General features: G+C 39.4%; 1 protein-coding gene across 1 annotated transcript in view; it reads right to left on the bottom strand.

Moving 5' to 3' along the window:
- Positions 1-25,587, bottom strand: part of TMEM269 (transmembrane protein 269) — a 713,721-nt gene that overhangs the window by 418,410 nt on the left and 269,724 nt on the right. Inside the window, exon 3 of the mRNA XM_044063247.1 lies at positions 22,945-23,092. Within this exon, the coding sequence (XP_043919182.1) occupies positions 22,945-23,092 (148 nt within the window). The remainder of the gene's footprint in view (positions 1-22,944; positions 23,093-25,587) is intronic.

Genomic DNA, 25,587 nt, shown 5'->3' with positions numbered 1-25,587 from the left:
TGGCATCTGTTGCTACAGGAGGGGGAGATACTTTCATGGCTTCAAGCCAAAGTGAAGTTTGCATTTCATGACCGCTCTCAATGCCTGATTCGTAAGACAAGGAAGATGATATGATATACAGAACTGAAAAACTAAAAAATTCAGATGTATTTAGTCAAATACAACATATTAGAGAATGCAATCAACATAGGAAATGTGATATCAAGATGGTATAACGAGCTAATGATTTTACAAATATGAATATGTGACAAGATTAGAAGGGATTGGGAAGAAATGCTAGAAGTAAACATAAGGGAGAACAGATGGTTGCAGGGAATGATTCTGATCAACAAAACCATTATGTTACGCAAATTTAAAATATTTGGTTGGCAGTGTTTGCATAAGTATTTTTATAACCCAGCTAGGCCCTGGAAAATCTTCTCAACTGTAGAGCCATGCTGCTGGAGGTGAGATACAAAGGCAATAGGGACTGGATACATCCTTTTTTTTCACTACCCCAAACACAAGGGCTTTAAATGTTCTATAGTGGCTCTAATACAAGAAATGCTAAATAAAAGTATTATACCAAATTTGTTTCTAGTGGGACAGCAGAACCAGGTAAAGTTACTGGAACAGAAACAACAATTTTTATTGTTAAGGATGTTGTTAGGGGTAAAACACATACCTAGACAGTGGAAGACACCTCTGGAAATAAAACAAAGAGCCCTTGCAAAAGCCATAGATGGAGTATGGAAAACAGAAATGGGCCAGAGAAAACAAGGCAGCATGAATGCCCACAAATGAGGCATTAGGCAGATATATAAGAGGAAGAGATCATGATTACGTAAGTTAGCTGATAATTTATTAATTACCATTCACTCCAACATTACATAAATTGTGCAATTCCTGCCTTCCCTTAAACTTCACTCCTCCTGAACACTTATTCTGCATTTATTCCTCCCACAAATTCCATTTATTTTACTTTATTTTGCTCCTACTCTTTTCTAAAGATCCCACCTCTAGTTTATTTATTTCCTTTGCAATATTCTGTACTTCAGTTACGGATAGTTTAGATTTTGATTACTATTTTCAAGTAATTGCTTTTTGGCAGCCAGTAGCATTAAAATTAGTAAGGCTTTACTACGTTTAGGCAATCTGGACCCTGCGTACCAGTTCTGCAGAATAATTTATAAAGTTACAACCATTTGTTCCTCTGACATTTCTGACAAAATACTCTGTACTGAGTTTTTAATATCTGCAAACTCATCACTGCCCCCCCCCAAAAAATGTTCCCAATTATATTGCTCAGACACATTCCTCCTCCAGCATTTGCTGTCTACCTGCAGAAAAATTCTGAAGTCTGCTTGAAGTATAAAAATACCTACAAAGACACTTCCAAGCAAAATTCTAAACTTTCTCAACTTTGTTGTATACTTGGGAGCCATACAAATGTCCCCCATTGTTCCTTTATAAACTGCCGTTCTAGTCTCTTTCTTCCCAATTTCACTTACTTCCTCGGAGGTCATCATGCAATATTTTTTATTTTCTACTAATTATTCTCTTTTTAACAGCAACTTCTGTTTTAGACTTAACTACAAACTCTAACAGAAATGGTCTTTCACTTAGCACATCACTTTCTCTCGGCCTATATTCCGTTAAAAGCTATACTGACAGTGATAGAAAGAACACACACCTATGAGAGTTATTGATGACAGACACTATAATTAACAAAGTGCCTAAAGATTACTGTCTTATATTCAGTTACTTACAGAGTACACAGGGGAGTACTGTGCTTTGCTTTTGATGCACTAAAAAATCCACTTTAGTTTAAAGCTCTGCAAATAAACACTAATACTATGTACAAAGAAGTGGAGTCAAACAACGCCATTTCCAGAAACAACTTTTTTTTGTTTAAACAATTATCACAACTGTGGAACAGTTTGCTCCCACATTATTTTCTACTAAATTTAATGTATTTAAGAATAATGTGCATAACTATCATGTCTGGGTACATTTCATCCAGTTGACCAGCTGGCAGACTATCTTGACTTTGACCTGTGGGCCTGTAAGTGTGAGTAATGGAGCAATACTGTGCAGTAGACCAGAGGATGAGTGACAATAATGAACTGTGCACTGCATTATCTTCAGAAAAAAAAAAAAAAGAAAACAAGTCCAGAAATTCTCTGATGTCAGACGTATAAACAGTCCCACAGCTGTATCCCTACTGTAAAAATACTAACAAACAGAAAAGGTATATTGTTGGGGAATTCAAATCAATAGTGCTACCTACAACAGAAATTCATGTACTGATAACTACTTTTGACAATGGGTAAGGCAGAAGGAAAAAATGTAAGGGATTTCCTCAAAACAGTCTTCTCCATTGCTCAAGTACTATTTGCTTATGATAAACTTTGAATAATAAAGAAAAGAAAAACATCTGAACTGTAACAGAATACGTAAATGGCAGATACTGTGCTCTGCCTTATACAACATCAGATATGTGGAAAAATAAAATAGCTAAATTACAGTATAGCTCAGCTTGGCAAAAAAAAAAAAAAAGACACCAAAAGGAATTTACAAGATGTTCTAAAAGTCAAAGCAGGTGTAGTAAAGGAGTAGTGTAGAAAGATGGTGCTAATATCAGGCAGAAACACGTGGCAGATTAGACAGTTGCTTTTTCCCTAAGGAAGAAAACAAGTCATAGTTCTGAAACACATACTGCTTAGCTTTCTTTACTACCCCTCCCTGCACCACCTCATATTCAGATGCATCAGTTTATTACAGTCTGATTTTTAATACTATGTCATGTTTCAGGACAATTTTCCAGACATCACCTACAGCTGCAGTTTTCCATCATCTCGGTGATAGTGCTGTATGCATGGCTACGTTATTCATTGGTGCATGTACAATTAAGAAAGTGCAACTGTGTTAAGTAAAGTTACTGTAACAGTAGATGTTCGAATGATCACTTCTGCAGTAGCCTAAGTTACACGGGTTATATCCTGCAAGGAAATAAGAGCTGGCCAGCTTCCAAAGCTTCAGGGAACCTTCCTCTTGCTTAAACCGCTAGTCACTTTGAGCCGAATGACTAAAAATGCAGGTTTGGGTTCCAGGCCCTTCACAGCTTTCATTCCAAGAGGAAAAGGGAAGCTGAGCCCTGAAAAGACAATGCTAAGAACAAATAAATAAATAAATAAACAAAAGTCTGCATCATGCCAATAACAACACAACAACAAATAAGGGGGATGGCGGGAGGGACAGGCTAGTGCAGCAATGATCACTTAAACATGTACTGTTACGGTAGGTTTACTTACACAACTGTACTATGTTCCACATATTAATCACTGCTGCAGTAGCCTAAGCTATATAGGTAGACTACCATACAGAAGACTCCAGGAGCCCCTAGAGAATAGTCCTAGCAAAGCCTGATCTAGACCTAGAGAAGGAATCAAGCTTACAGTGCTTTATACAAATACAAAGGACCAAGTTCCTGCTTTTAGAATCCAACCCTTTCTAAAAAGCCACAGATGAAGCCAAGGCCCTGGTAGAGTGGGCCTTGAACCTGCCTGGAATAGTTTTCTCACAGTGAGTACAACAATTTGGAAATTATCTGCTTTGACATAGGTTGTCCCTTCTTATCTTCACAAAAAATGAACAACCGATCTGAAGATTTGAAAGATTTAGTTCTGTCAAGATAGTACCTGAGCTGTCTGTGGACATCCAAGGTATGGAGTATTCTTTCTCCATCACTTTTAAGTTAAGGAAAGAAAACAGGGAAAAGGATAGTTTGGCTTAAAGTAAACTCAGATGCCACTTTAGGAGTAAAAGGATTAGTTCTCAAAAAAAAAAAAAAAAAACGTCATAGGTTCATAGGTTGGTACTAGGCTATCAGCCCCAAGGCCTATACAAGCCTAGCCATAACAATTCCCTGGCTATTTCTTCCCACACTATTTACTTCCCTGGACCCCTGTCTAGCAGGGCGACTGACGTGAACCCCGGGATGAATTTCCTTTCTCCCATCCAATCATCAAGGTTCCTTTTGAAGAGGGCCAAAGAGGCACTCTGCTTGACATGTATGGGCAATCTATTCCAGAGTCTGGGGAGTCTCTGGGCCAGGAACCTATCCCTCCAGCATGTTTTGTTTATTGTGATGACAAAGTTTAGATCCCTGGAGCGTGTGGCTCTGAAGGATTGGGATTTCTTTAAGTGTAGCATGTCCAACAGCTCTGGGTTTGACATGGCCTTGTATGTTAAGCAGAGATCGCCTCTGAGTAGATGATATGCAACAGAGTATAGCTGGCATTTTTTAAGTGAGTCAGCAGAGGGCATCTGCTTTAGGCCTGTGATTCTTTTAGTGAGGTATTTCTGCAGCCTTTCCAGTTGTTGCAGATGTCTTGAGAGGTACATACCAAATGGGGCGTTGTATTCTATAATGGGTCTAATGAGGGATGTATACAGTGGGACAATGACCTCCTTTTTTCTGCATGAAAAGCCTTAGTGATGAGGTGTGCCACATAGAAGGATTTCCTGACTGTGGTGAGACTACTGTCCACCTGTGTCCCTAAGTCTCTTATCACACTTTCGATGTTTAGTGTACTGCCACCTATATGATAATTCATGGGTACATGTTTTTTCCCAAAGGGAATAACTATACATTTTTTGGCATTAAGCTTGAGCCCATGGCTCTGGCACCAAGCATGTGTTTCTGTAAGGCCCTTTTGTAGAGTATCCACATCATTTGGGGATTCAATAATGGCTCCCAGTTTGCAGTCATCTGCGAACGTTGTTAGCTAGAGTCCCTTAGTGTTGGCCTGTACTTCAGAGAAGTAGATGCCAAACAAGAGCGGTCCCAGGACTGAACCCTGAGGTACTCCACTTGTCTGGAGCTGGATTTGGAGTCAGCCACTTTTACAGTGTGGGTTCTATCTGTAAGCTAGTTAGCAACCCATTGGGTGACGTAGGGATTAATGCCCAGTTTAGTAAGTGTATCTATGATTCCAGAGTGGGGGATGGTGTCAAAGGCCTTGGCAAGGTTTAGATAGGCTATGTGGACCACCTTACCCTTGTCCATGGCTCTGGAGACTGATTCAAAGAAGTCAATCAGGTTCAGGTGACAAGATTGGCCCTTCACAAACCCAAACCCAGTGTTTGAAGGTTGCCAATGTCTTTGTTTATAAGTTCCATGATAACACGCTCCATGGCCTTGCAGATAAGGCTCGTCAGACTGATGAGACAGTAGTTTCTGGGATCCAAGGTAGATCCCCCCTTGTGGAGTGTCTCTAGAAAATGAGGTAAGGTTGACTCACCATAACAGCCTGCAACTCATATAACCTTCTTGCAGAGCTCAGAGCAATTATTACAACTGTTTTCCAAATTAAGAACCTTAGGTAAGCCATGTTAGCTGGTTCAAATGAAGCAAGTATTAGTTTCTCTAAAAAAAAATTAAGATCCCAAGAAGGGGCCACTGGTTTTCTAGAAGGCCTCATATGCAAAACCACTTTCAAAAATATTTTAACATGAGAATGCACTGAAAGAGGATCCATGGGCAGACATATTAAAATGGCCAATAAATGTACCTTAATGAAGGAGTAAGAAAGGCCATATGACAGCAACTCACACAAATATTATAAAACCAGTGAACAAGTAGCCCTGTATGGGTGCTGGTTATGTTGTTGGCACCAACTAGAAAACATTTGTCATTATATGATTTTCTAGCAGAAGCCTTTTTGCCTCCATTAGTAGCTGCTGGACATCCTCAGCAAACAGGTACCTAAAGAGAATTAAGACCCTATCATTCAAGCAGTCAGTTGAAGTTGGTTGGGTGTCAGGGTGGATCAAACACCCCTGAGCTTGTGTCAGCAGATCCAGTCTGGTGGAAATCTTGTGGCAACCGCTCCTGGCCATTTCTAAAACAAGAGGAAAACCACTGTTGTTTGGACCAGAAGGGAGTCATCGTAATGATCTTGGGGTATGCCTTCTGAATTTCCAGATGTACCCTAGATATCAGTGGAAAGGGTAGAAAAGCAAAAAGGAACATTCTTGTGCAAGGAAAAGAAAAGGAATCTGTCTTCCAGGCCTTCTTGCATGGAGTCATGGAGCAGAATTTTGCCAGCTGACTATTCAGAGAGGAGGCACACTGGTCTACTTGAGGAATTCTCCACAGATGGATCAAATGTTGGAAGACTCCTGATCTAGTTTCCATTCAACCCTTGGCCAGCTCAGCTTTGCCACAAAATTTTGCTATGATGGCATGCAGAATGACTTTAGAGTGAGACTGTGCTGTGAAACTGTAACTCAAGCTAAGATGACTAGTCTGCAAAGGGGGTATAACTTGGTTCCTGTCGCTTGCTGATGTACAACATGACTGTTGTACTGTCTGTAACAACCTGAAGAGGTCCCACGGACCAAAGATGGCTCAGAGAATTGAGTGCCTTGATCAGGGCAAGCCTCTCTTTCATATTTATGTGCTTGCATTTTTGCATTTGTCCTTCATGTTGCACATACTTTGCACTGTGGTGACTGATTGCTCTGGAGCAAGGATGGAGAAGGGCAGTCTTGAATTCAAGGAGATTAGCTGTCTCACAGGTTCCTAGGTATATACTAGGCTAATGATCACCAGGGCCTTTATAAGACTAGCCATGCAATCCAACCCAATTGTGTCCCTATGTATCATGGGCATTTATTAGGAGGTATATTTGTTAGAAAGTTTCTCGAGGTTACGTGGTGGGGTATGTGTTTTGGGGTATTACTGTCTGCTTTTGTCTAGCACAGGCATGGAGGACAGACCAGGGGTGAATTTCTGATTTCCCATCCATTGACAAGGTTACACTTAAACAGGGTTAGGAATGGACTCAGCTTCACATGGAAGGGGAGCCAGTTCCAGAGCACAGGGATCCTCTGAGACACATCTCTCTCACCAACATGCCTTATTTATGTCACAAGCAAAATTTAAATTCTTGCCTTTAGTGCTCTGATGCTGTTCATTTTGTGGATGTGCAAATATTCCAGAAACTTCCACTAAATGATTTCCCTTCTGACAAACCCCAGCACTGGAATTTGAAAGGACAAGGAATGTTGGTACCGGGAACAAAGAGACTCAGACACCACTGTATATTTCTCATGAGGGGTCTTGCCAGGTATATCACAAGAATCATAGATGCCATGAGACCCAAATTCTGTGGTATTCCCTCACAGTGACTGAAGTCTGAAAGGAAAATCTTAGAAACAGATCTAGATATAAATCTATGTTTTTCCTATGGAAGAAAAGACCTTTGAACTTAGGTGTCTAGCTGACACCCCAGGAACACAAACCTGAGTCAAAGAGTCAAAAAGACATATTTATTTATTTATTTATTTGACATTTGTTTACCAGGAATGATTAACTGGGCATTTACCCATTTTCAGAGGAGGCCCGGGGAGAAAAGCTCCATAAGTACAGTAACAAGATTATAAACATGCATAGAGTACAAAGGATATGACAACAGCAATTAAATATACATTGTATATACATGAAATAAAAAATTAACAATAATGTTAGAACACACTATATACAGACATTTATAATCAAATACTGCTGGAACAGAACACTGTAAAGAAGGTAAGGAGAGTAGAAATGAGTACTACGATGTCGAGAAGAATGGGCAGATCCAGTTGTTGGACAGATGTTCTTTCAGTCGAGACTTGAAGGAATAATCATGAGGTATTAATCTGACTGATTCTGGAATAGTATTCCAGGATTTGGCAACACAGTGTGAGTACAGTCTAGTTCCAACTGATTTATGAGGTTTGTAAATGGCTAGTAGATGACTGTGAGAAGAGAGTAATTCATGAGATGGAATATAGTGTTGCGGTAATGTAGAGGTTGTTAGTGAAAATGAGGAGCTGTACAGTATTTTCCGTGTTATCATAAGCTGATTAAAAGTCAGTAGCTGGGGTAGTTCTAGCCAACTTGAGAGTTTTGAGAGCAGAGCAGTGGTGAGTATAGGGGGTGGTGTAGTGTCATATTTAGCCATCTTGTTATAGCGCTGACAGAGTTTTACTTTAAGGGAACAGTGAAAATTAGTTAGAATAGGAGAAGCATATAGAAAGGATGGTAAGTGATAAGTAGTGGCTAGAGTTTCTTTAGCGGAGTTGGTAATTAATTTTTTAACCTTGTACCGCATGCCCAGTTTTTGAATTGTCTTTTTTATGCTGTTATTGATATGCCAGTCACATTTAAGATTGTTGTCAATTATTACACCTAGCAGCTTAGTGTGCAAAACAACATCATCTAGCAGCTTAGTGTGTGAAACATCGATTGCAGTGTTGTTAAGAGAAGTAATAGTAAAGTTAGAACTATCAAGGGGGAACTGTTAGGTAGGAATAGTAGGTTTGTTTTTTGGGGGGATTAAGTAGTAGATGGTTGTTGGTGAGCCAGGACTCAATGGAACTGAAGGCTTCTTGGGTTATATTTAGCAGATGGGTAAGACTGTTAGAGGAGCAGATTAAAGTAGAGTTGTTGGCATACTGAATACAAGTTGCTTGTTTTGTGGAGGTATGAAGATGATTGATAAAACTGCTGCAGAGGAGTGGACCCAGTATTGAGTCTTGAGGTAGTCCAGTGCTAACTGGTAAGTAGGGAGAGAAACAGGAATTCCATTTGACTGACTGATGTCTGTCAGAGAGATAACTACTGAACCACTGTAAAGTATTATCTGCTAAGCTAAGAGGGGATAGTTGGGACAAGAGTTTTGGGTAGGAAACAGAGTCAAAAGCTTTAGATACATCTAGAAATACAGAGGAGACAAAGTTTCCTGTATCACATGCTTTATTTATTGTGTCAGTAAAAGACAGTAAAGCACTGGTAATAATGTGTGCAGGTCTGAATCCATGTTGGGTGGGCAACAGAAGATCACTGTTGAGTAGGTAATTAAGAAGTCGTTTGTGGATACATTTCTCTAGAATTTTGAACAGAGGCGAAAGAATAGCAGTTGGCCTAAAATTAGACATTTCTGTAGAGATGCCACCTTTGTGGAGTGGAAGGATGAAGAACTTTTTCCACAGTGTAGGGACATAGGCTTCCTTGATAAATCTACTGATGAGTATGGATACTGGGTAAGCTATTGAGTCAGCTGCCATTCTTAGATATTCGTTAGGAAGATTATCAGCAGACAGGCAGCAAGGTTTGAGTTTATTCAGTATGAAGGAAGTGGATACTGGTTGTAGTGAGAATGTGGAGAGGCAGCTAGTAGGACCATGGAAGAGAGTAGAGGATGATGCATGGAAATTATTGGTAATGGATGCTATGTTGTTGATGAAATAAGAGTTAAACTGGGATGCTATATCAGAAAAGGTACTATCACTGGTGGGTAGGGTGGAAGACTGACTTCCTGGGTGTAAATTTCTTTTGATTGTATGCCAGAATGCTTTGGGGTTGGATTTATGCAGATCTTGTGGCCTTGCATAGAATTGATTTTATGTCACAGTTCATTTGTTTCTTTACTAGGTTATGCAGTGCTTTAAACTGTTGTAGATTATTAGATGTCTTCTATTTTAAGTAGCATGCCCAAGCCTTATCTCTTCTTTGCATAAGGGATCCGCTATTCATATAAAGCCATGGGGAGTAGTTAGATTTGACTATTTTCTTTCTAGCAGGAGCTAATGTGTTTAAAGTATTTAGGAATGTCAAGTTGAATTGTTCAACAGCTTCATATAGGGGTAAGTCTTTAAGGAAAGACCAGCTAATAATAATAATAATCAATATATTAGTAAAGGTCAGCTGGTTAAAGTAGGTTAAGTTACGTATAGTCTTATAAGTACATTGTTTGCATGGGTGAGTGATAACTCAAGTTATGTAGACAGGATGGTGATTACTAACAGAGTCTGGAAGTACTTTGGATTAAATAAAGTTACTAGGGTGGGAGACCAAAATCCAGTCAACAGTAAAGCCTTTTTGATATGCTGAGTAGGAACAGGTTGATTGAGTTATAAGTTGTGAAAAACCAAGTAGGTTTTTACTATCAGTGGGGAATTGGGAGTTAAGTTTTTGCGAGTCAGTGCTGACGTCTCCTATTATAATGGTTTCTAGAGAAATATTGGATGATACCCAGGACAGAATATTTTTAAGAGTTGATATATTGTTGCCTGGGGGAATGTATATTGCAATAATGCAGAGACTTTTATCGCTATTTAATTTTAAATAGGTGATCATAAGTTTGGCTTTGTCAAAGGAAGGAACCGGTTGGTTACGAGGAGTTAAAGATATGGAGTTTGGATAGACTATAGCTACCACATCCCAATTTTGAGATGGTCAGCTCTAAACATATTGAAACCAGGGGGAAGAATCTCAGTATATTTAATGTGTGGTTTAAGCCAGGTTTCAGAGAGTACAAGTATGTCAGGGGATTGTAGGGTAATTCACGCATGTAATTCAGAGACTTTATTGGAAATGCTGCATATGTTTAATGAGATGAATTTCAGTTTATTTTGTGAAGGAGGAGAATTGTTTAGGGATGGGGATGGTGCAACACTAGCACCTGGGTTAGGGTGAATAACACCACAGAGTACCAGAAATTTAAAGAGTATACAAGAAAGAAAGAAGTCAGTATGTTCGATATTAGATAATAGTGGACACTGATAGAGTTTAAGTTTAGAGAAGACACTATTATCCATTCAAAACAGATCAGGAGTGATTGGAAGGGAGCAGTGATGTACAAAACTGGAGAAAGAGGCAGTGCCAGTAGGAGGGAAAATTGTAGGTGAAATAGGAGTTAGGTATAAAGAGAGAGAAGAGAGGAAGAACAACATTATGGTGAGGAGGGTAAAGAGAGTCATGGTACAGTTAAGACTGGCAGGAATCCTAGGGAAGAGCAGAGAGAGAGAGAGAGAGAGTAGTGTAGGTTGTAATGAATGAATGTATAATTTGGATGAGGACTGACGGGAAGAAGGAAAATGTATAAGTGTGAAAAGTTTAGCTAGAGGTGTGATGTTGGAGGATGAAGTGGTTGGAGAGAGAATTAGAAGTACTGATATGGCAGACATATAGATGTGGGCAGATGTGTATGTTTACGAAGATGAAAATTAAAAGTAAGTCGATATAATAACTGAAAGTTATATTAATGAGTTGACTGGTTGAGTGTGAGGGGGAGGTGGGTGAATCTAATGGAGAAAGGGATGTGGTATAGTGAGGTATACATCTAGAGGTAGTGGGGGTGGGTGAGATTTGGGGGTAGGGTAGGGGAGTGAAGTGAGCCCAAGCATAGAGAGACATTTTAAGCCTAGCCAATTATCCCACATGAGTATCAAACCCTGCACTTTGTGTCTGTAAGGTAAACACCTTAACTATTATGCCAACCTCCCACTATTGACATACTTTACATAATAGAGTTTTGTACTTTTTTATTTTTATTTATTTTAAAGTCAATTACTGCTATCAATAGTTCCCAGTATGTTTTGGTTAATTTATTTCTCAATGGGAATGTTCTCTTGAAATCCCAGCTTATGTAAGAGATCTCTCATCCAAGTGAGAAAATCCTGATACTCTGAAAAAGATACCACAAAGACAAACAAGTCTAAATATGGAATAATGTGGATACTCTGTAGCCTGCAATGAGCTAGAGTTAGTCAGTTGGTGAACACTCTTGCTGTAGCAGATACTCCAAAGGGTAAGGCACAGAACCGATAATGTGATCCAGACCCACAGAACCTTAAGAAACACCTGAGGTCTGGATGAACAGAGATGTGATAAGCATCTTTTAAATCTAGAGTTACTAGGAAACCTGAATGTGAAAACAGAGATAACAGGTTGTAAAGTGACAGCATTCTAAACTTGGGTACTATCATAAACAGGTTTAGGAAAGAAAGATCCAGAACTGTTCTCCAAGCATTTTTCTTTCTTTGGCACTAAAAAAATCCTTGAATAAAAACCTTTTCCACCTGGAAAGGAATAACTAGTGTTACTACTCCCTGGAACAGCATGTGATGAAGGACAGATTGAAATAAAGTCTGGTCTGGTGAATGAGGGATTATCTCTGGAAAGGAGGAATTTCCTCTCACTGCCATCTGTAGCCTTGATAAATGATTTTCAGAACACATTTGTCTGAAACTATCTGTTGCCAAAGAAAAAAGTGGAGATTCAGACTTTCTGGAAGGGAAAAAAGACTGCCAAGGTGGGGGTGGGGTACAAGGGCTCTTAAACTGTCATTCTGACTTGCTGAACTGTCTTTGGTTTTGGGTGGTTCCTGAATTCATTTTGGAACCCCCTTGCCATTTCTTCTTAAACGTCTGTTTACATGCATTTCATTGTGACTGTTTATTTTGTTTATTGCCAAAACTGGGTGAAGGGTTACAGAATCTCTTAGAAAATCTAGAAAAGAAGGGCTCAAAATCTTACGGATTTGCTGTATCAGCTTAGCCCTCTCACCACACTTTCTGATTACCTCTACAGCAGATAACCAGAAAACTAAATCTCTTTCCAAAGGAAAATTTAAAATCTATTTTTAACATCATTTGGGAGGTACTGAAAATGCATCCAGGCAAACGTCTTCAATGCAGTACAAGTGGCCAAAGCCCTTGAAGAAGTATTAGCTGAATACACCTACTGTAAACAACGAGTAGTGACTTGTACAACAGAAGAAACTAAATTATTTAAAGACTTTTTTTCCTCACAAGAAGAAACTAAAAATAAAACATTTCTCATACTTTCACAATTAGTCATAATAAACATTTTACGAGACACATTTCAAAATTCTGAAAATCAAAGTTGCATAATTATACACTTTTTTTCTGTGCACTTATCAATAATCTTTCCATCTTTATCATAAAGAATAGGACTGGATTTAACTTAATGTTCAGCAGCAGTAGGATTAACTAAAGCTATAGCTACTGAGTTAGGTTTGGGAAGAGTGCATAAAAACCTAAAAGAATGAGGAACTTTATACATACTATCTACATTTTGTAGGAGCAGCTGGTTGACTATCAAGAAAAATTCAAACAGTAATACACATCCTCCAAAGCTGACAGAACTGGTGGAATAGGTGAAGGTTGTGAAAATTCCTTATGTAGCAACTCATATTTTTTTCTGATTGACTGAGAAACCTCAGTGTTCTTCCACTGAAAATACTGGCACACACTGGAAATAGTTTTAGAGAAAGATAAACCTCCAATGGGAGAATCAGAAACTGAGCTCTCCTCTGGGTCTGAATCAGAAATCTGAGAAGAAAAATCTGCAGCTGTCTCTTCATCTTCCTGTCCGGATTCAGGGTCTTGAATCTCTTCAGGAAAGGAGGTATCCCTCTTTTTTAGTTTATAACAAGGGTCAATAGCCTGAATTAAACCCACAGCAAGACACAGAAAATTTCTCCTGTCCAAAGCAATTTCTGGAGAAGATACATGTTTAGTTTTTTTGTTGTTGTTGTTGTTTCTTTTTGACAGGAAGGATGGGGCTAACATGGTTATTAATGGCTACTGCTGCCATTAATAACATTGCTGCCACCAAACAGTGGTATTAATGGCAACCAAGACTTCCCCAGGGATAAGCACAACATTCTGAGAAACAGGAAAGCCTTCTCTGTTTTCTCTCTTAGGACAGACAAGAGTGGCTCTCTTTTGCCATCAAGCAGAGGACACGTCTATCCCCTGGTCAACAGTGGCTGTAGGTGCTTCACCAGAGGGATATGGGGTAAAGATGAGGCACGACTAATGTCCACAGCAGTCACATACCTGTGACTGAGGCAACTTGTGGCAAAGGCTGTTTAGCTTTGTCTTTTTGTGGCTGGAAGGAGGACTGACCATGGCACTGGATTTGTTCCATGGTCAAGCCAAAAATAGTGCCTCTTTTTCATGGATAACAAACAGTAAGAGCCAGTAAAAAATTAAAGTCTTTAAAAGTCATTGTTTTCACAGAAAAAAATACAGTAAGAAGAACTTTACAACACTTTCCCAGGCCTCAAACGTTAAATAAACACAATTCCTCCACAGAAAAAAAAAAGTTTTTTTAAGTAATTTAAACAAGTTTATGAAAAAAGAGAGCACACCTATTTAAAAGTACAATACAGTCTTGCGACAGTCCATTAAAACACAACTATCTAGTTTTAAAATAATTTTCCTGAACAAGAAAGTGTTACCAACAAAAGTTTTTTTTAATCAGTTTTTTTTTTCCCTCGAATGGAACTTATCTACCCAGCAAAGAAGCAGCACAAAGTGAACGTCAGTCTTCAAAAGCCTCAAAGGACAGTAGTCTTCAGTGGCAGGAAAGCTCTGAAGTGATGTGCCCTGAAGATCTGGAAGCTGGCCAGCTGTTATATTCTTGCAGGATATTATAGCTTAGGCTACTACATAAGTGATCATAACAAACAACATCTTTATGTCTCAGTATGAAAAGACCCTGAACATTTAAGTTGCTGTATGGTCGAATACACTGTCATCTGGTTGTGACACCTATAAAAGAGTACACGGTACAGATATACAGTTTGTCATTCATATCTTCTTAACGACTGTGAAAACTGATGACTTACCAACAACATTTAAAGAATGTGGAGTGACACCACCAACAATGTCTCTGTAAAACTGCCTCTATCATCAAGTTGGAAAAAAACTAACATCAGTGTTGTTGCTGCAACTAGAGTCACCACCATTGTGGAAAATGTCTTCATACATCAAGTCTGCTGGAGCAAACACAATTTTCAGACATCTTACATTTATTCCCCAAATAAATTCTGTACTACAGCTCAGTCAGGGCTAGAAACCCCATGTTGGCCAATGGAGAACTACAACAGAAATTAAAGATAAACCTCAAAAAAAAAAAAAAAAAAAAAAAAAGCATTACAGACACCATAAGCTTGGAAACACAAGCTAACAGGCAAAATTAAGATGAATTAATTTCCATTAAGTGGTAGCCTGCTTTGAAGAAAAATGCCTTACCTTTCAGTCTACACAGTGTAGGAGGAAAGGAAAAGACACTCCAACAAAAAGAAAGTTCTCTCACACCACAATACCATTAATATTAATGGATAGATCTGTGGACCTATAAGTGGATTAGTGTCACCATGGGTTGACCCTAACATACCATGGAGAAAGCATCCTTAATTTGTGAAATGCTAGCACAACTGAATAACAAAGATTGTTTTCTCATAGTAAACTGCCTTTTTTGTGGACCCCACCGTAGCCTTATAAATGTGTGTGTGTGTGTGTGTGTGTGTGTGTGTGTGTGTGTGTGTGTGTGTGTGTGTGTGTGTGTGTGTGTGCGTGTGTGTGTGTCCTCACTAGTGTTGGGGGTGAATGCCCATAGTAAAAAATTAAAATAAATTATTTATAGTCTGGCAGTCAGTATAGGTGATCACAGGTCACAGCTGTTAATCAGCTGCTTTCTATGGTTCAAGGTTTGATTCCCTCAACCTCAATTTTCCTACTGTTTGACTTTAAACAGGTCACTTAACCAGACAGTGCTTTTAGGGCAATTGGGAAACTGTGTAGTGTCTTTAATGGTCTCCTGAACTGTAAACTTAGTAACTACTTATGAACCTAACCATGATCAGCAGAATTAACTGTGTTTCACCAAACTGTTGTTTGAAAAAAAAAGGTTAAACTACTCACATGCCTCATTATCTGAATCAAGATACTTTCCTCCAGTACCTATAAGGGAACCTTTATCTTTTGTACTGGGGTGGTTATTACTGTCCATTCCCTTTCAAAAATCAAATTCCCTCACCAAGTTATCTTTCCTGTACATGCTCTGGACAATGACTTGCATTACCATGGTTATTCCTACCTTATAGGTTTGCAAAAATCAATGCCATGTTTTACCAGAGAGCAAACAGTTCCTACATTGTTCTATATACCCTACAAAAGTTAAAATATGACTGTTTCTTGTCTCCTTTCTGTCATGCTTGCCTATTTTTAAGGCACAAACATCCTAACATGTAAATAATGTAATTTCCTGGTTTTGCTATTATTTATGTAGACATACTTAAAATAGAAAGGTACTTACCCATTTAAGCTGCAAAGAACCGAAGTTATGCCCAATATCAAGTTTAATATAGAAAGGGCATTTGCAGCATTCTTACGGACAAACTCTTGAAAATGGAGCTGCCCAGTCTTCTTGGTCAGAAGCAGCTTTTCCGCGTACTGGAAAATTCCTAAAGTCAAGGAGATGCTGTAAATTAGTATCAAAAAATAAATAATTATGATGCATCACAGCTTGCCATATTATTTCAGATGGAGTCCTGGAATAATTTAACTTTTTACCATACAAATATCAGATAGCATTCCAGCTTTGCAAACTAGCAACTAACAATAAAATAGAAGTTATGTTCTTACCATAACGTTCCATGTTAGTTGTCTTCTTCTCGCCTTCTTCTTGCTGGATGGGTTCGGAGCCGACCTAAATCCACTGCCACTCTAAAAGCTCGAGAGTTGGTTCCACCGCTCGAGGCTCCCCTTATATCCCACAATGCTAGGCGTGAGTTACCTCAGATCTCGTTTGTAAGCTAACCCCAGCTTATGATAGTATGAGAATAACTATAAACAAAGTCCACCTCTAACCAGGGAGAAAGAAGGGTGACCTATATCCTCATCCAGGAAATATGCACAACAGCATATGCCTAATAAAAGAGGTGGTAGAAAGAGAGGTCACAATCACAACTCCTCTAGGTCTGTCCAGGCCAGGCAGGAGGGTGGGACGAAGAAGAAGAAGAAGACAACTAACATGGAACGTTATGGTAAGAACATAACTTCTATATGTTAAGTTGTCTATCTCGCCTTCATTCTTGCTGGATGGGACCGCGTCCCTAGCACCTTGTCCCGGGTGGCCTAACGGAACAGACTCCTGAGAACAGTGGAACCAAAGTTAGCTCTATGCCTAGAAGCTAAATCCAACTTATAATGAGAAATGAAAGTGTGAGGAGTAGCCCAAGTAGCCGCTGCCAAAATGGTGTCAATAGGCAGTCTGTCTTGGAAGGCTAAAGAAGTAGCCAAAGCTCTGGTGGAATGGGCCTTAGGTTTATTAGGCAGCTTTGGTGTCTAATTTCATATACAAGGGAAATCAGAGATGTTAGCCATCTAGATAATGATACCTTTGAAACTGAAAGTCCCTTTCTGCCTTCTGCATAGGAGACAAACAGTTGGTCAGATTTTCTGAATTGTTTTGTTCTATCCAAATAGTACCTCAACTGACGATGAACATCTAGCCAGTGTAATTTTTGTTCAGACCTATTGGAATATTCTGGAAAAAAGACAGGGAGGTCAATGCTTTGATTTAGATTTGACGTCGAGACTACCTTAGGCAAAAAGGACGGGTTCGTTCGTAAGGATACCCTGTCCTTATGAAACAACAGATAAGGAGGTCGACAGCTGAGTGCTTGAAGTTCTGAAACTCTTCTAGCTGAAGTAATAGCTACCAGAAAGAGAGTCTTCCATGATAGCAATTTTAAAGAACAGGAGGCTGCAGGTTCGAAAGGGGGAAGAATCAAAGAAGTAAGAACTAAATTTAGGTCCCAAGGAGAAGGAGGATTTCTTATAGGAGGTCTGAGAAGAAAAACTCCTTTCAAAAAGGCTTTGCAAAGCTTGTGGGACATTAAGGCAGACTCAGAAATACCCACATGAAAGTTAGAAATAGCTGCCAATTGAACTTTAAGAGTAGAGGAGATGAACCTGCATGGAAGAGTTCAGCTAGAAAATCAAGGACTATTTGGATGGAAGCAGTGAAAGGATCTATGTCCTTCCCTTGAGCCCAATATGTGAAGCGTTCCACTTACTCAAATAAATGTTCGTAGTGTAAGATTTATGGAAAGCTATCAAACTATCCCGAACGGGCTGAGATAATTGAGGAAGCCTGGCTAAGTTTGGAACTGGAGGAACCAAGCAGTGAGGTTCAGAGAGGGAGGGATGTAACTGACCCGACTGATGGATCAAAAGATCTGGAACTAGGTCCAGATGCCAAGGTCGCTCAATAGAAATTGATGTAGAAAGGGGAACCACACCTGTCGAGGCCAGTAAGGAGCAATGAGGATCAATGAGGCCTTCCTGAGCGATAGCTTCTGTATCACTTGAGAGATTAGTGGGAAGGGAGGAAATGCATACAGAAGTCCCCGGGCCAAACTTGGACTAGAGCGTCTCTGCTGGGTTGGCCTGGTAAAGGGAATAGAGTGAAATAATCTCTGCACTTGCTGTTTTGGGGAGTAGCAAAAAGATCACAGCAAGGCTGACCCCACTTGAGGAAAATTTCTCTCACAACAGAGTCTTTCAGAGACCACTCGTGAGGCATGAGGATAGCTCTGCTCAACTTGTCCGCGATTTGATTGGACTTCCCGGGGATGTGCGTTGCTATCAGAAACCGCTGAGAAGAAATCGCCATTGCCACAATCTGAGTGCTTCTCGACACAGGGGTAGGACCTGGTTCCGCTTTGTTTGTTGATGTACCACACTACAGACATATTGTCTGTCTGGATTGCAATCGTTCCCAAGGGAAGAGAGTCTTGAAGGGCTTGCAACGCTAAAAGCACTGCTCTCATCTCCAGAACATTTATGTGCAAGTGGCATTCATTTGGTTGCCATGTGCCCTGGACCGTCCTGCCCTGATAATGCCCCCCCCACCCGATCAGGGAGGCCGTTGTCAGAGTAGCAACTGGAGGGGGTGGAACAAAGGGTCTTCCCAACAAGAGCTGAGGGGAAGACCTCCACCACATGAGATGATTTCTGCACTGCGTGATCATAATGGTGTGGGACATTGGAAGTTGCTGGTATGACCATTGTGTAAAGAGCATCCATTGAAGGATTCGCATGTGGAATCTGGCTAATGGAAGCAGAGGTATGGCCGCCGCCATAATTCCCAACACTTTCAGCACTAACCTGGCTTTGATTCTGTTGTTGTTGAAAAGGAGGAGACCAGTTTGTGTATGTCTGTTATTCACTGATACGTTAGTCTCGCAGACATGTCTACTGTGACTAGATTTGCGCCTATGAAGGTAATAGGACCACAAGGCGACAAAAGAGACTTTTAAATTTATTGAAATGCCTAACTTTTGACAAATGCTAAAGGTGTAATCCCTGGCCATCAGAAGGAGATGCTTGGTGGGAGCTGTGAGGAGCCAGTGGTCCAAATATGGAAACACCTGGAATCCTTGTCGCCTCAGGTGAGAAGCTACCACTGCCATGCATTTGGTAAACACCGGGGCAGTGGTGAGACCAAAGGGCAGGGCCCTGAATTGAAAATGACTGGTTCCCCAGCCTGAAGCGGAGGAATCTTCTGGAGCGCCTGTTCATTTTATGTGATAGTACGCATCCTGAAGGTCTATAGAGCACATCCAGTTTCCTTTCCCAATAGGGAAGGAAGTTTACATGCATTTCATTGTGACTGTTTATTTTGTTTATTGCCAAAACTGGGTGAAGGGTTACAGAATCTCTTAGAAAATCTAGAAAAGAAGGGCTCAAAATCTTACGGATTTGCTGTATCAGCTTAGCCCTCTCACCACATTTTCTGATTATCTCTACAGCAGATGGCCAGAAAACTAAATCTCTTTCCAAAGGAAAATTTAAAATCTATTTTTAACATCATTTGGGAGGTTCTGAAAATGCATCCAGGCAAACGTCTTCAATGCAGTACAAGTGGCCAAAGCCCTTGAAGAAGTATTAGCTGAATACACCTACTGTAAACAACGAGTAGTGACTTGTACAACAGAAGAAACTAAATTATTTAAAGACTTTTTTTCCTCACAAGAAGAAACTAAAAATAAAACATTTCTCATACTTTCACAATTAGTCATAATAAACATTTTACATGAGACACATTTCAAAATTCTGAAAATCAAAGTTGCATAATTATACACTTTTTTTCCGTGCACTTATCAATAATCTTTCCATCTTTATCATAAAGAATAGGACTGGATTTAACTTAATGTTCAGCAGCAGTAGGATTAACTAAAGCTATAGCTACTGAGTTAGGTTTGGGAAGAGTGCATAAAAACCTAAAAGAATGAGGAACTTTATACATACTATCTACATTTTGTAGGAGCAGCTGGTTGACTATCAAGAAAAATTCAAACAGTAATACACATCCTCCAAAGCTGACAGAACTGGTGGAATAGGTGAAGGTTGTGAAAATTCCTTATGTAGCAACCCATATTTTTTTTCTGATTGACTGAGAAACCTCAGTGTTCTTCCACTGAAAATACTGGCACACACTGGAAATAGTTTTAGAGAAAGATAAACCTCCAATGGGAGAATCAGAAACGGAGCTCTCCTCTGGGTCTGAATCAGAAATCTGAGAAGAAAAACCTGCAGCTGTCTCTTCATCTTCCTGTCCGGATTCAGGGTCTTGAATCTCTTCAGGAAAGGAGGGATCCCTCTTTTTTAGTTTATAACAAGGGTCAATAGCCTGAATTAAACCCACAGCAAGACACAGAAAATTTCTCCTGTCCAAAGCAATTTCTGGAGAAGATACATGTTTAGTTTTTTTGTTGTTGTTGTTGTTTCTTTTTGACAGGAAGGATGGGGCTAACATGGTTATTAATGGCTACTGCTGCCATTAATAACATTGCTGCCACCAAACAGTGGTATTAATGGCAACCAAGACTTCCCCAAGGATGAGCACAACATTCTGAGAAACAGGAAAGCCTTCTCTGTTTTCTCTCTTAGGACAGACAAGAGTGGCTCTCTTTTGCCATCAAGCAGAGGACACGTCTATCCCCTGGTCAACAGTGGCTGTAGGTGCTACACCAGAGGGATATGGGGTAAAGATGAGGCACGACTAATGTCCACAGCAGTCACATACCTGTGACTGAGGCAACTTGTGGCAAAGGCTGTTTAGCTTTGTCTTTTTGTGGCTGGAAGGAGGACTGACCATGGCACTGGATTTGTTCCATGGTCAAGCCAAAAATAGTGCCTCTTTTTCATGGATAACAAACAGTAAGAGCCAGTAAAAAATTAAAGTCTTTAAAAGTCATTGTTTTCACAGAAAAAAACACAGTAAGAAGAACTTTACAACACTTTCCCAGGCCTCAAACGTTAAATAAACACAATTCCTCCACAGAAAAAAAAATGTTTTTTTAAGTAATTTAAACAAGTTTATGAAAAAAGAGAGCACACCTATTTAAAAGTACAATACAGTCTTGCGACAGTCCATTAAAACACAACTATCTAGTTTTAAAATAATTTTCCTGAACAAGAAAGTGTTACCAACAAAAGTTTTTTTTAATCAGTTTTTTCCCTCGAATGGAACTTATCTACCCAGCAAAGAAGCAGCACAAAGTGAACGTCAGTCTTCAAAAGCCTCAAGGACAGTAGGCTTCAGTGGCAGGAAAGCTCTGAAGTGATGTGCCCTGAAGATCTGGAAGCTGGCCAGCTGTTATATTCTTGCAGGATATTATAGCTTAGGCTACTACATAAGTGATCATAACAAACAACATCTTTATGTCTCAGTATGAAAAGACCCTGAACATTTAAGTTGCTGTATGGTCGAATACACTGTCATCTGGTTGTGACACCTATAAAAGAGTACAGTACATATATACAGTTTGTCATTCATATCTTCTTAACGACTGTGAAAACTGATGACTTACCAACAACATTTAAAGAATGTGGAGTGACACCACCAACAATGTCTCTGTAAAACTGCCTCTATCATCAAGTTGGAAAAAAACTAACATCAGTGTTGTTGCTGCAACTAGAGTCACCACCATTGTGGAAAATGTCTTCATACATCAAGTCTGCTGGAGCAAACACAATTTTCAGACATCTTACATTTATTCCCCAAATAAATTCTGTACTACAGCTCAGTCAGGGCTAGAAACCCCATGTTGGCCAATGGAGAACTACAACAGAAATTAAAGATAAACCTCAAAAAAAAAAAAAAAAAAAAAAAAGCATTACAGACACTATAAGCTTGGAAACACAAGCTAACAGGCAAAATTAAGATGAATTAATTTCCATTAAGTGGTAGCCTGCTTTGAAGAAAAATGCCTTACCTTTCAGTCTACACAGTGTAGGAGGAAAGGAAAAGACACTCCAACAAAAAGAAAGTTCTCTCACACCACAATACCATTAATATTAATGGATAGATCTGTGGACCTATAAGTGGATTAGTGTCACCATGGGTTGACCCTAACATACCATGGAAAAAGCATCCTTGATTTGTGAAATGCTAGCACAACTGAATAACAAAGATTGTTTTCTCATAGTAAACTGCCTTTTTTGTGGACCCCACCGTAGCCTTATAAATGTGTGTGTGTGTGTGTGTGTGTGTGTGTGTGTGTGTGTGTGTGTGTCCTCACTAGTGTTGGGGGTGAATGCCCATAGTAAAAAATTAAAATAAATTATTTATAGTCTGGCAGTCAGTATAGGTGATCACAGGTCACAGCTGTTAATCAGCTGCTTTCTATGGTTCAAGGTTTGATTCCCTCAACCTCAATTTTCCTACTGTTTGACTTTAAACAGGTCACTTAACCAGACAGTGCTTTTAGGGCAATTGGGAAACTGTGTAGTGTCTTTAATGGTCTCCTGAACTGTAAACTTAGTAACTACTTATGAACCTAACCATGATCAGCAGAATTAACTGTGTTTCACCAAACTGTTGTTTGAAAAAAAAAGGTTAAACTACTCACATGCCTCATTATCTGAATCAAGATACTTTCCTCCAGTACCTATAAGGGAACCTTTATCTTTTGTACTGGGGTGGTTATTACTGTCCATTCCCTTTCAAAAATCAAATTCCCTCACCAAGTTATCTTTCCTGTACATGCTCTGGACAATGACTTGCATTACCATGGTTATTCCTACCTTATAGGTTTGCAAAAATCAATGCCATGTTTTACCAGAGAGCAAACAGTTCCTACATTGTTCTATATACCCTACAAAAGTTAAAATATGACTGTTTCTTGTCTCCTTTCTGTCATGCTTGCCTATTTTTAAGGCACAAACATCCTAACATGTAAATAATGTAATTTCCTGGTTTTGCTATTATTTATGTAGACATACTTAAAATAGAAAGGTACTTACCCATTTAAGCTGCAAAGAACCGAAGTTATGCCCAATATCAAGTTTAATATAGAAAGGGCATTTGCAGCATTCTTACGGACAAACTCTTGAAAATGGAGCTGCCCAGTCTTCTTGGTCAGAAGCAGCTTTTCCGCGTACTGGAAAATTCCTAAAGTCAAGGAGATGCTGTAAATTAGTATAAAAAAATAAATAATTATGATGCATCACAGCTTGCCATATTATTTCAGATGGAGTCCTGGAATAATTTAACTTTTTACCATACAAATATCAGATAGCATTCCAGCTTTGCAAACTAGCAACTAACAATAAACCATTGTTAGCCTTGGTTGCCTATAAGTAATCATCATACCCTTTAAAAAAAGGAAGAACAACTGCCTTATAGTATGTTTTGTTTACAATCTGCATTATAATTTAGGACAAAAATCATATGAACGTTATATGCTTACCATAGCGCTAGATCCATCTTGTCTTCTTCCGTCTGTTTCAAACTGTGGGTTACCAGATCTGACCTGGACCCAAGACTGGCATTTCAGATTCTTCAGCCCCAAAGCATCATCCCCTCTTCTCATAATCCAATGCCCTCACTGAATCTCCTCAGATCGAGTTTGCCCTATTTGTTGCCTGATCAAAGCTATAAAGGAAAAAAGGGGTTTCTGAAATGAAAAGAGTTGAAAGTTTCAGGATAGAGACAGGGAAGCAAGGAATGCTACCTCAATAGTCTTAAAATAAGCTTCCGGCTGTTCCGCACAGTCAGCCATAACTCACAATTTGGAGGGGACAGAACAAATGGAAGGATGGCTGAGACAGAAGACAACATGGCTCTAGCATTTTAGTAAACACATAACTTTCATATCGGATGTTGTCTTTTCCATCCATCTTAACCTGTGGGGCAGAGTCCACAGGCAGTAAAAACTCCAGTATAGCATCAAGAGAAAACATTCTGCAAAATGGTGGAACCATCTGGACTAAATATCTAATTTTTAGTGATTAACACTTGTATGAGTGCTCAATCAGACAGCAGCCACATTAATTTCATGTAAGGAACCTCAGAAAAAGAAAGCTGTTGACGTTGCAACCACTCTTGTAGAATGAGTTTAGGTTTACCAGGTAAAGGACTTCCATTTCATGAAAATGCCATCAGGATCGAGTCACTTTCAAAAGGGGTTTGCCCATCCATGTTTTGAAAAACTCAACAAAAGCCTAATCAGATTTCCTGAAGGTCTTTATTCTGCCCAAATAAAATCTTAGTTGATGATGAACATCCAAACAGTAGAGCAAGTACTCACTTTTGTTGCTTAAGATGGAGGAAAAATTAGTAAATCAACAGGCTTTAGGATTTAGGTTTGACTCAGAGGCCACTTAAGCTACAAAGGAAGAATTAATACATAGAGAGAACTATCTCTACGAAACACATGGTAAGGTGGTGCACAAGATAAAGCTTAAAGCTCTGAAGAATCTTCTTGCAGACGTCATAGCCACCAAAAATAAAGTCTTCCAAGAAAGATGTTTCAAACCAACTGTTCAAAAGGAGGTCAAGTCATAACTTGTAGAATTAAAGTTAAATCCCATAGGGGAACTGGATCTTTGACAGGGTTCTAGCAAGGAAGATGCCTTTCAGAAAAAAGCCTCTGACAGTTTGAGAAAAGCAATAAGAAAATTACTCATGCCAACATGAAAATTATATAGGCAGCTAGCTAAACTTTAATAGTGGAGTATTTGAGCGCAGAATGAAATAAATCTGACAGAAAATCTAAAATTGTATCCAAAGAAGTGCATACAGGATCTAAGTGTAGCAGCAAATAGAAAATCTTTCCATTTGCTGGAGTAAACTTCCCAGGTTAAAGGTTTCTGATAGGATGAAAGAATAAAACCAACTTTCTTAGAAAGCTTGGGATCTCTGGCCATCATTGAAACTACAGGAACCAAGCAGGGGTCTATATTATATGTTCGAAGGCTGAAAACTTGGAATCTCATATGATCGACTCCATATGAGCAAAGTTTCCAAACATCAAACATAAAATATAAACAAACTAAAAATAAAAAAACCTACCTGAACGTTCTATGCAGGGGGGCAAGCCCCCCTGCACCGCCCACACCCCCTGCTACTTAAATATACCAACTCCAAGATCACACTACATTGAAATGAAGGGAAATATTCCCGACGGCGATTTTATTGAAACGTTCGATGTTTGAAAACTTTGCTCATATGATGTCGATCATATGAGATTCGAAGTTTTCAAACTTACAATATAGACCCACCAAGCAGCCAGTTTGAGGGATTTTAGATTGAGGTGAGGCTGATCCGAAGGATGGCAGATCAAATCTGGAACCAGCTCTAGGACTCAAAGAGGGTGGAACAGATGAAGCCACAGACAGGGGAATGACATCTGTGTCAGCCAAAACAGGGCTATGAGGATCACGGTCACTCTGCAATGTACTGCCTTCTGAAGAAAGTCCAGTGGTGAAAGTAAAACGACCATAACAGTAGATGTTCGAATGACTACTGCTGCAGTAGCATTAGCTATATGGGTTATATCCTGCCAATAATTTAACAGCCAGCCAGCTTCAAAAGATTCACAGCACCTTCCACATGCTCAAAAGTGTCAGTATGAAGCCCTTCAGAACTTTCCTGTCAGAAGAGAG

This window comes from Protopterus annectens, chromosome 2.part1 (genome assembly GCF_019279795.1).
Source record: "Protopterus annectens isolate FY-2018-M chromosome 2.part1, PAN1.0, whole genome shotgun sequence".
Taxonomy (NCBI): Eukaryota; Metazoa; Chordata; order Ceratodontiformes; family Protopteridae; genus Protopterus; species Protopterus annectens.
The sequence above is the reverse complement of the archived record's forward strand: the minus strand, read 5'-3'. Positions and strand labels throughout refer to the sequence as shown.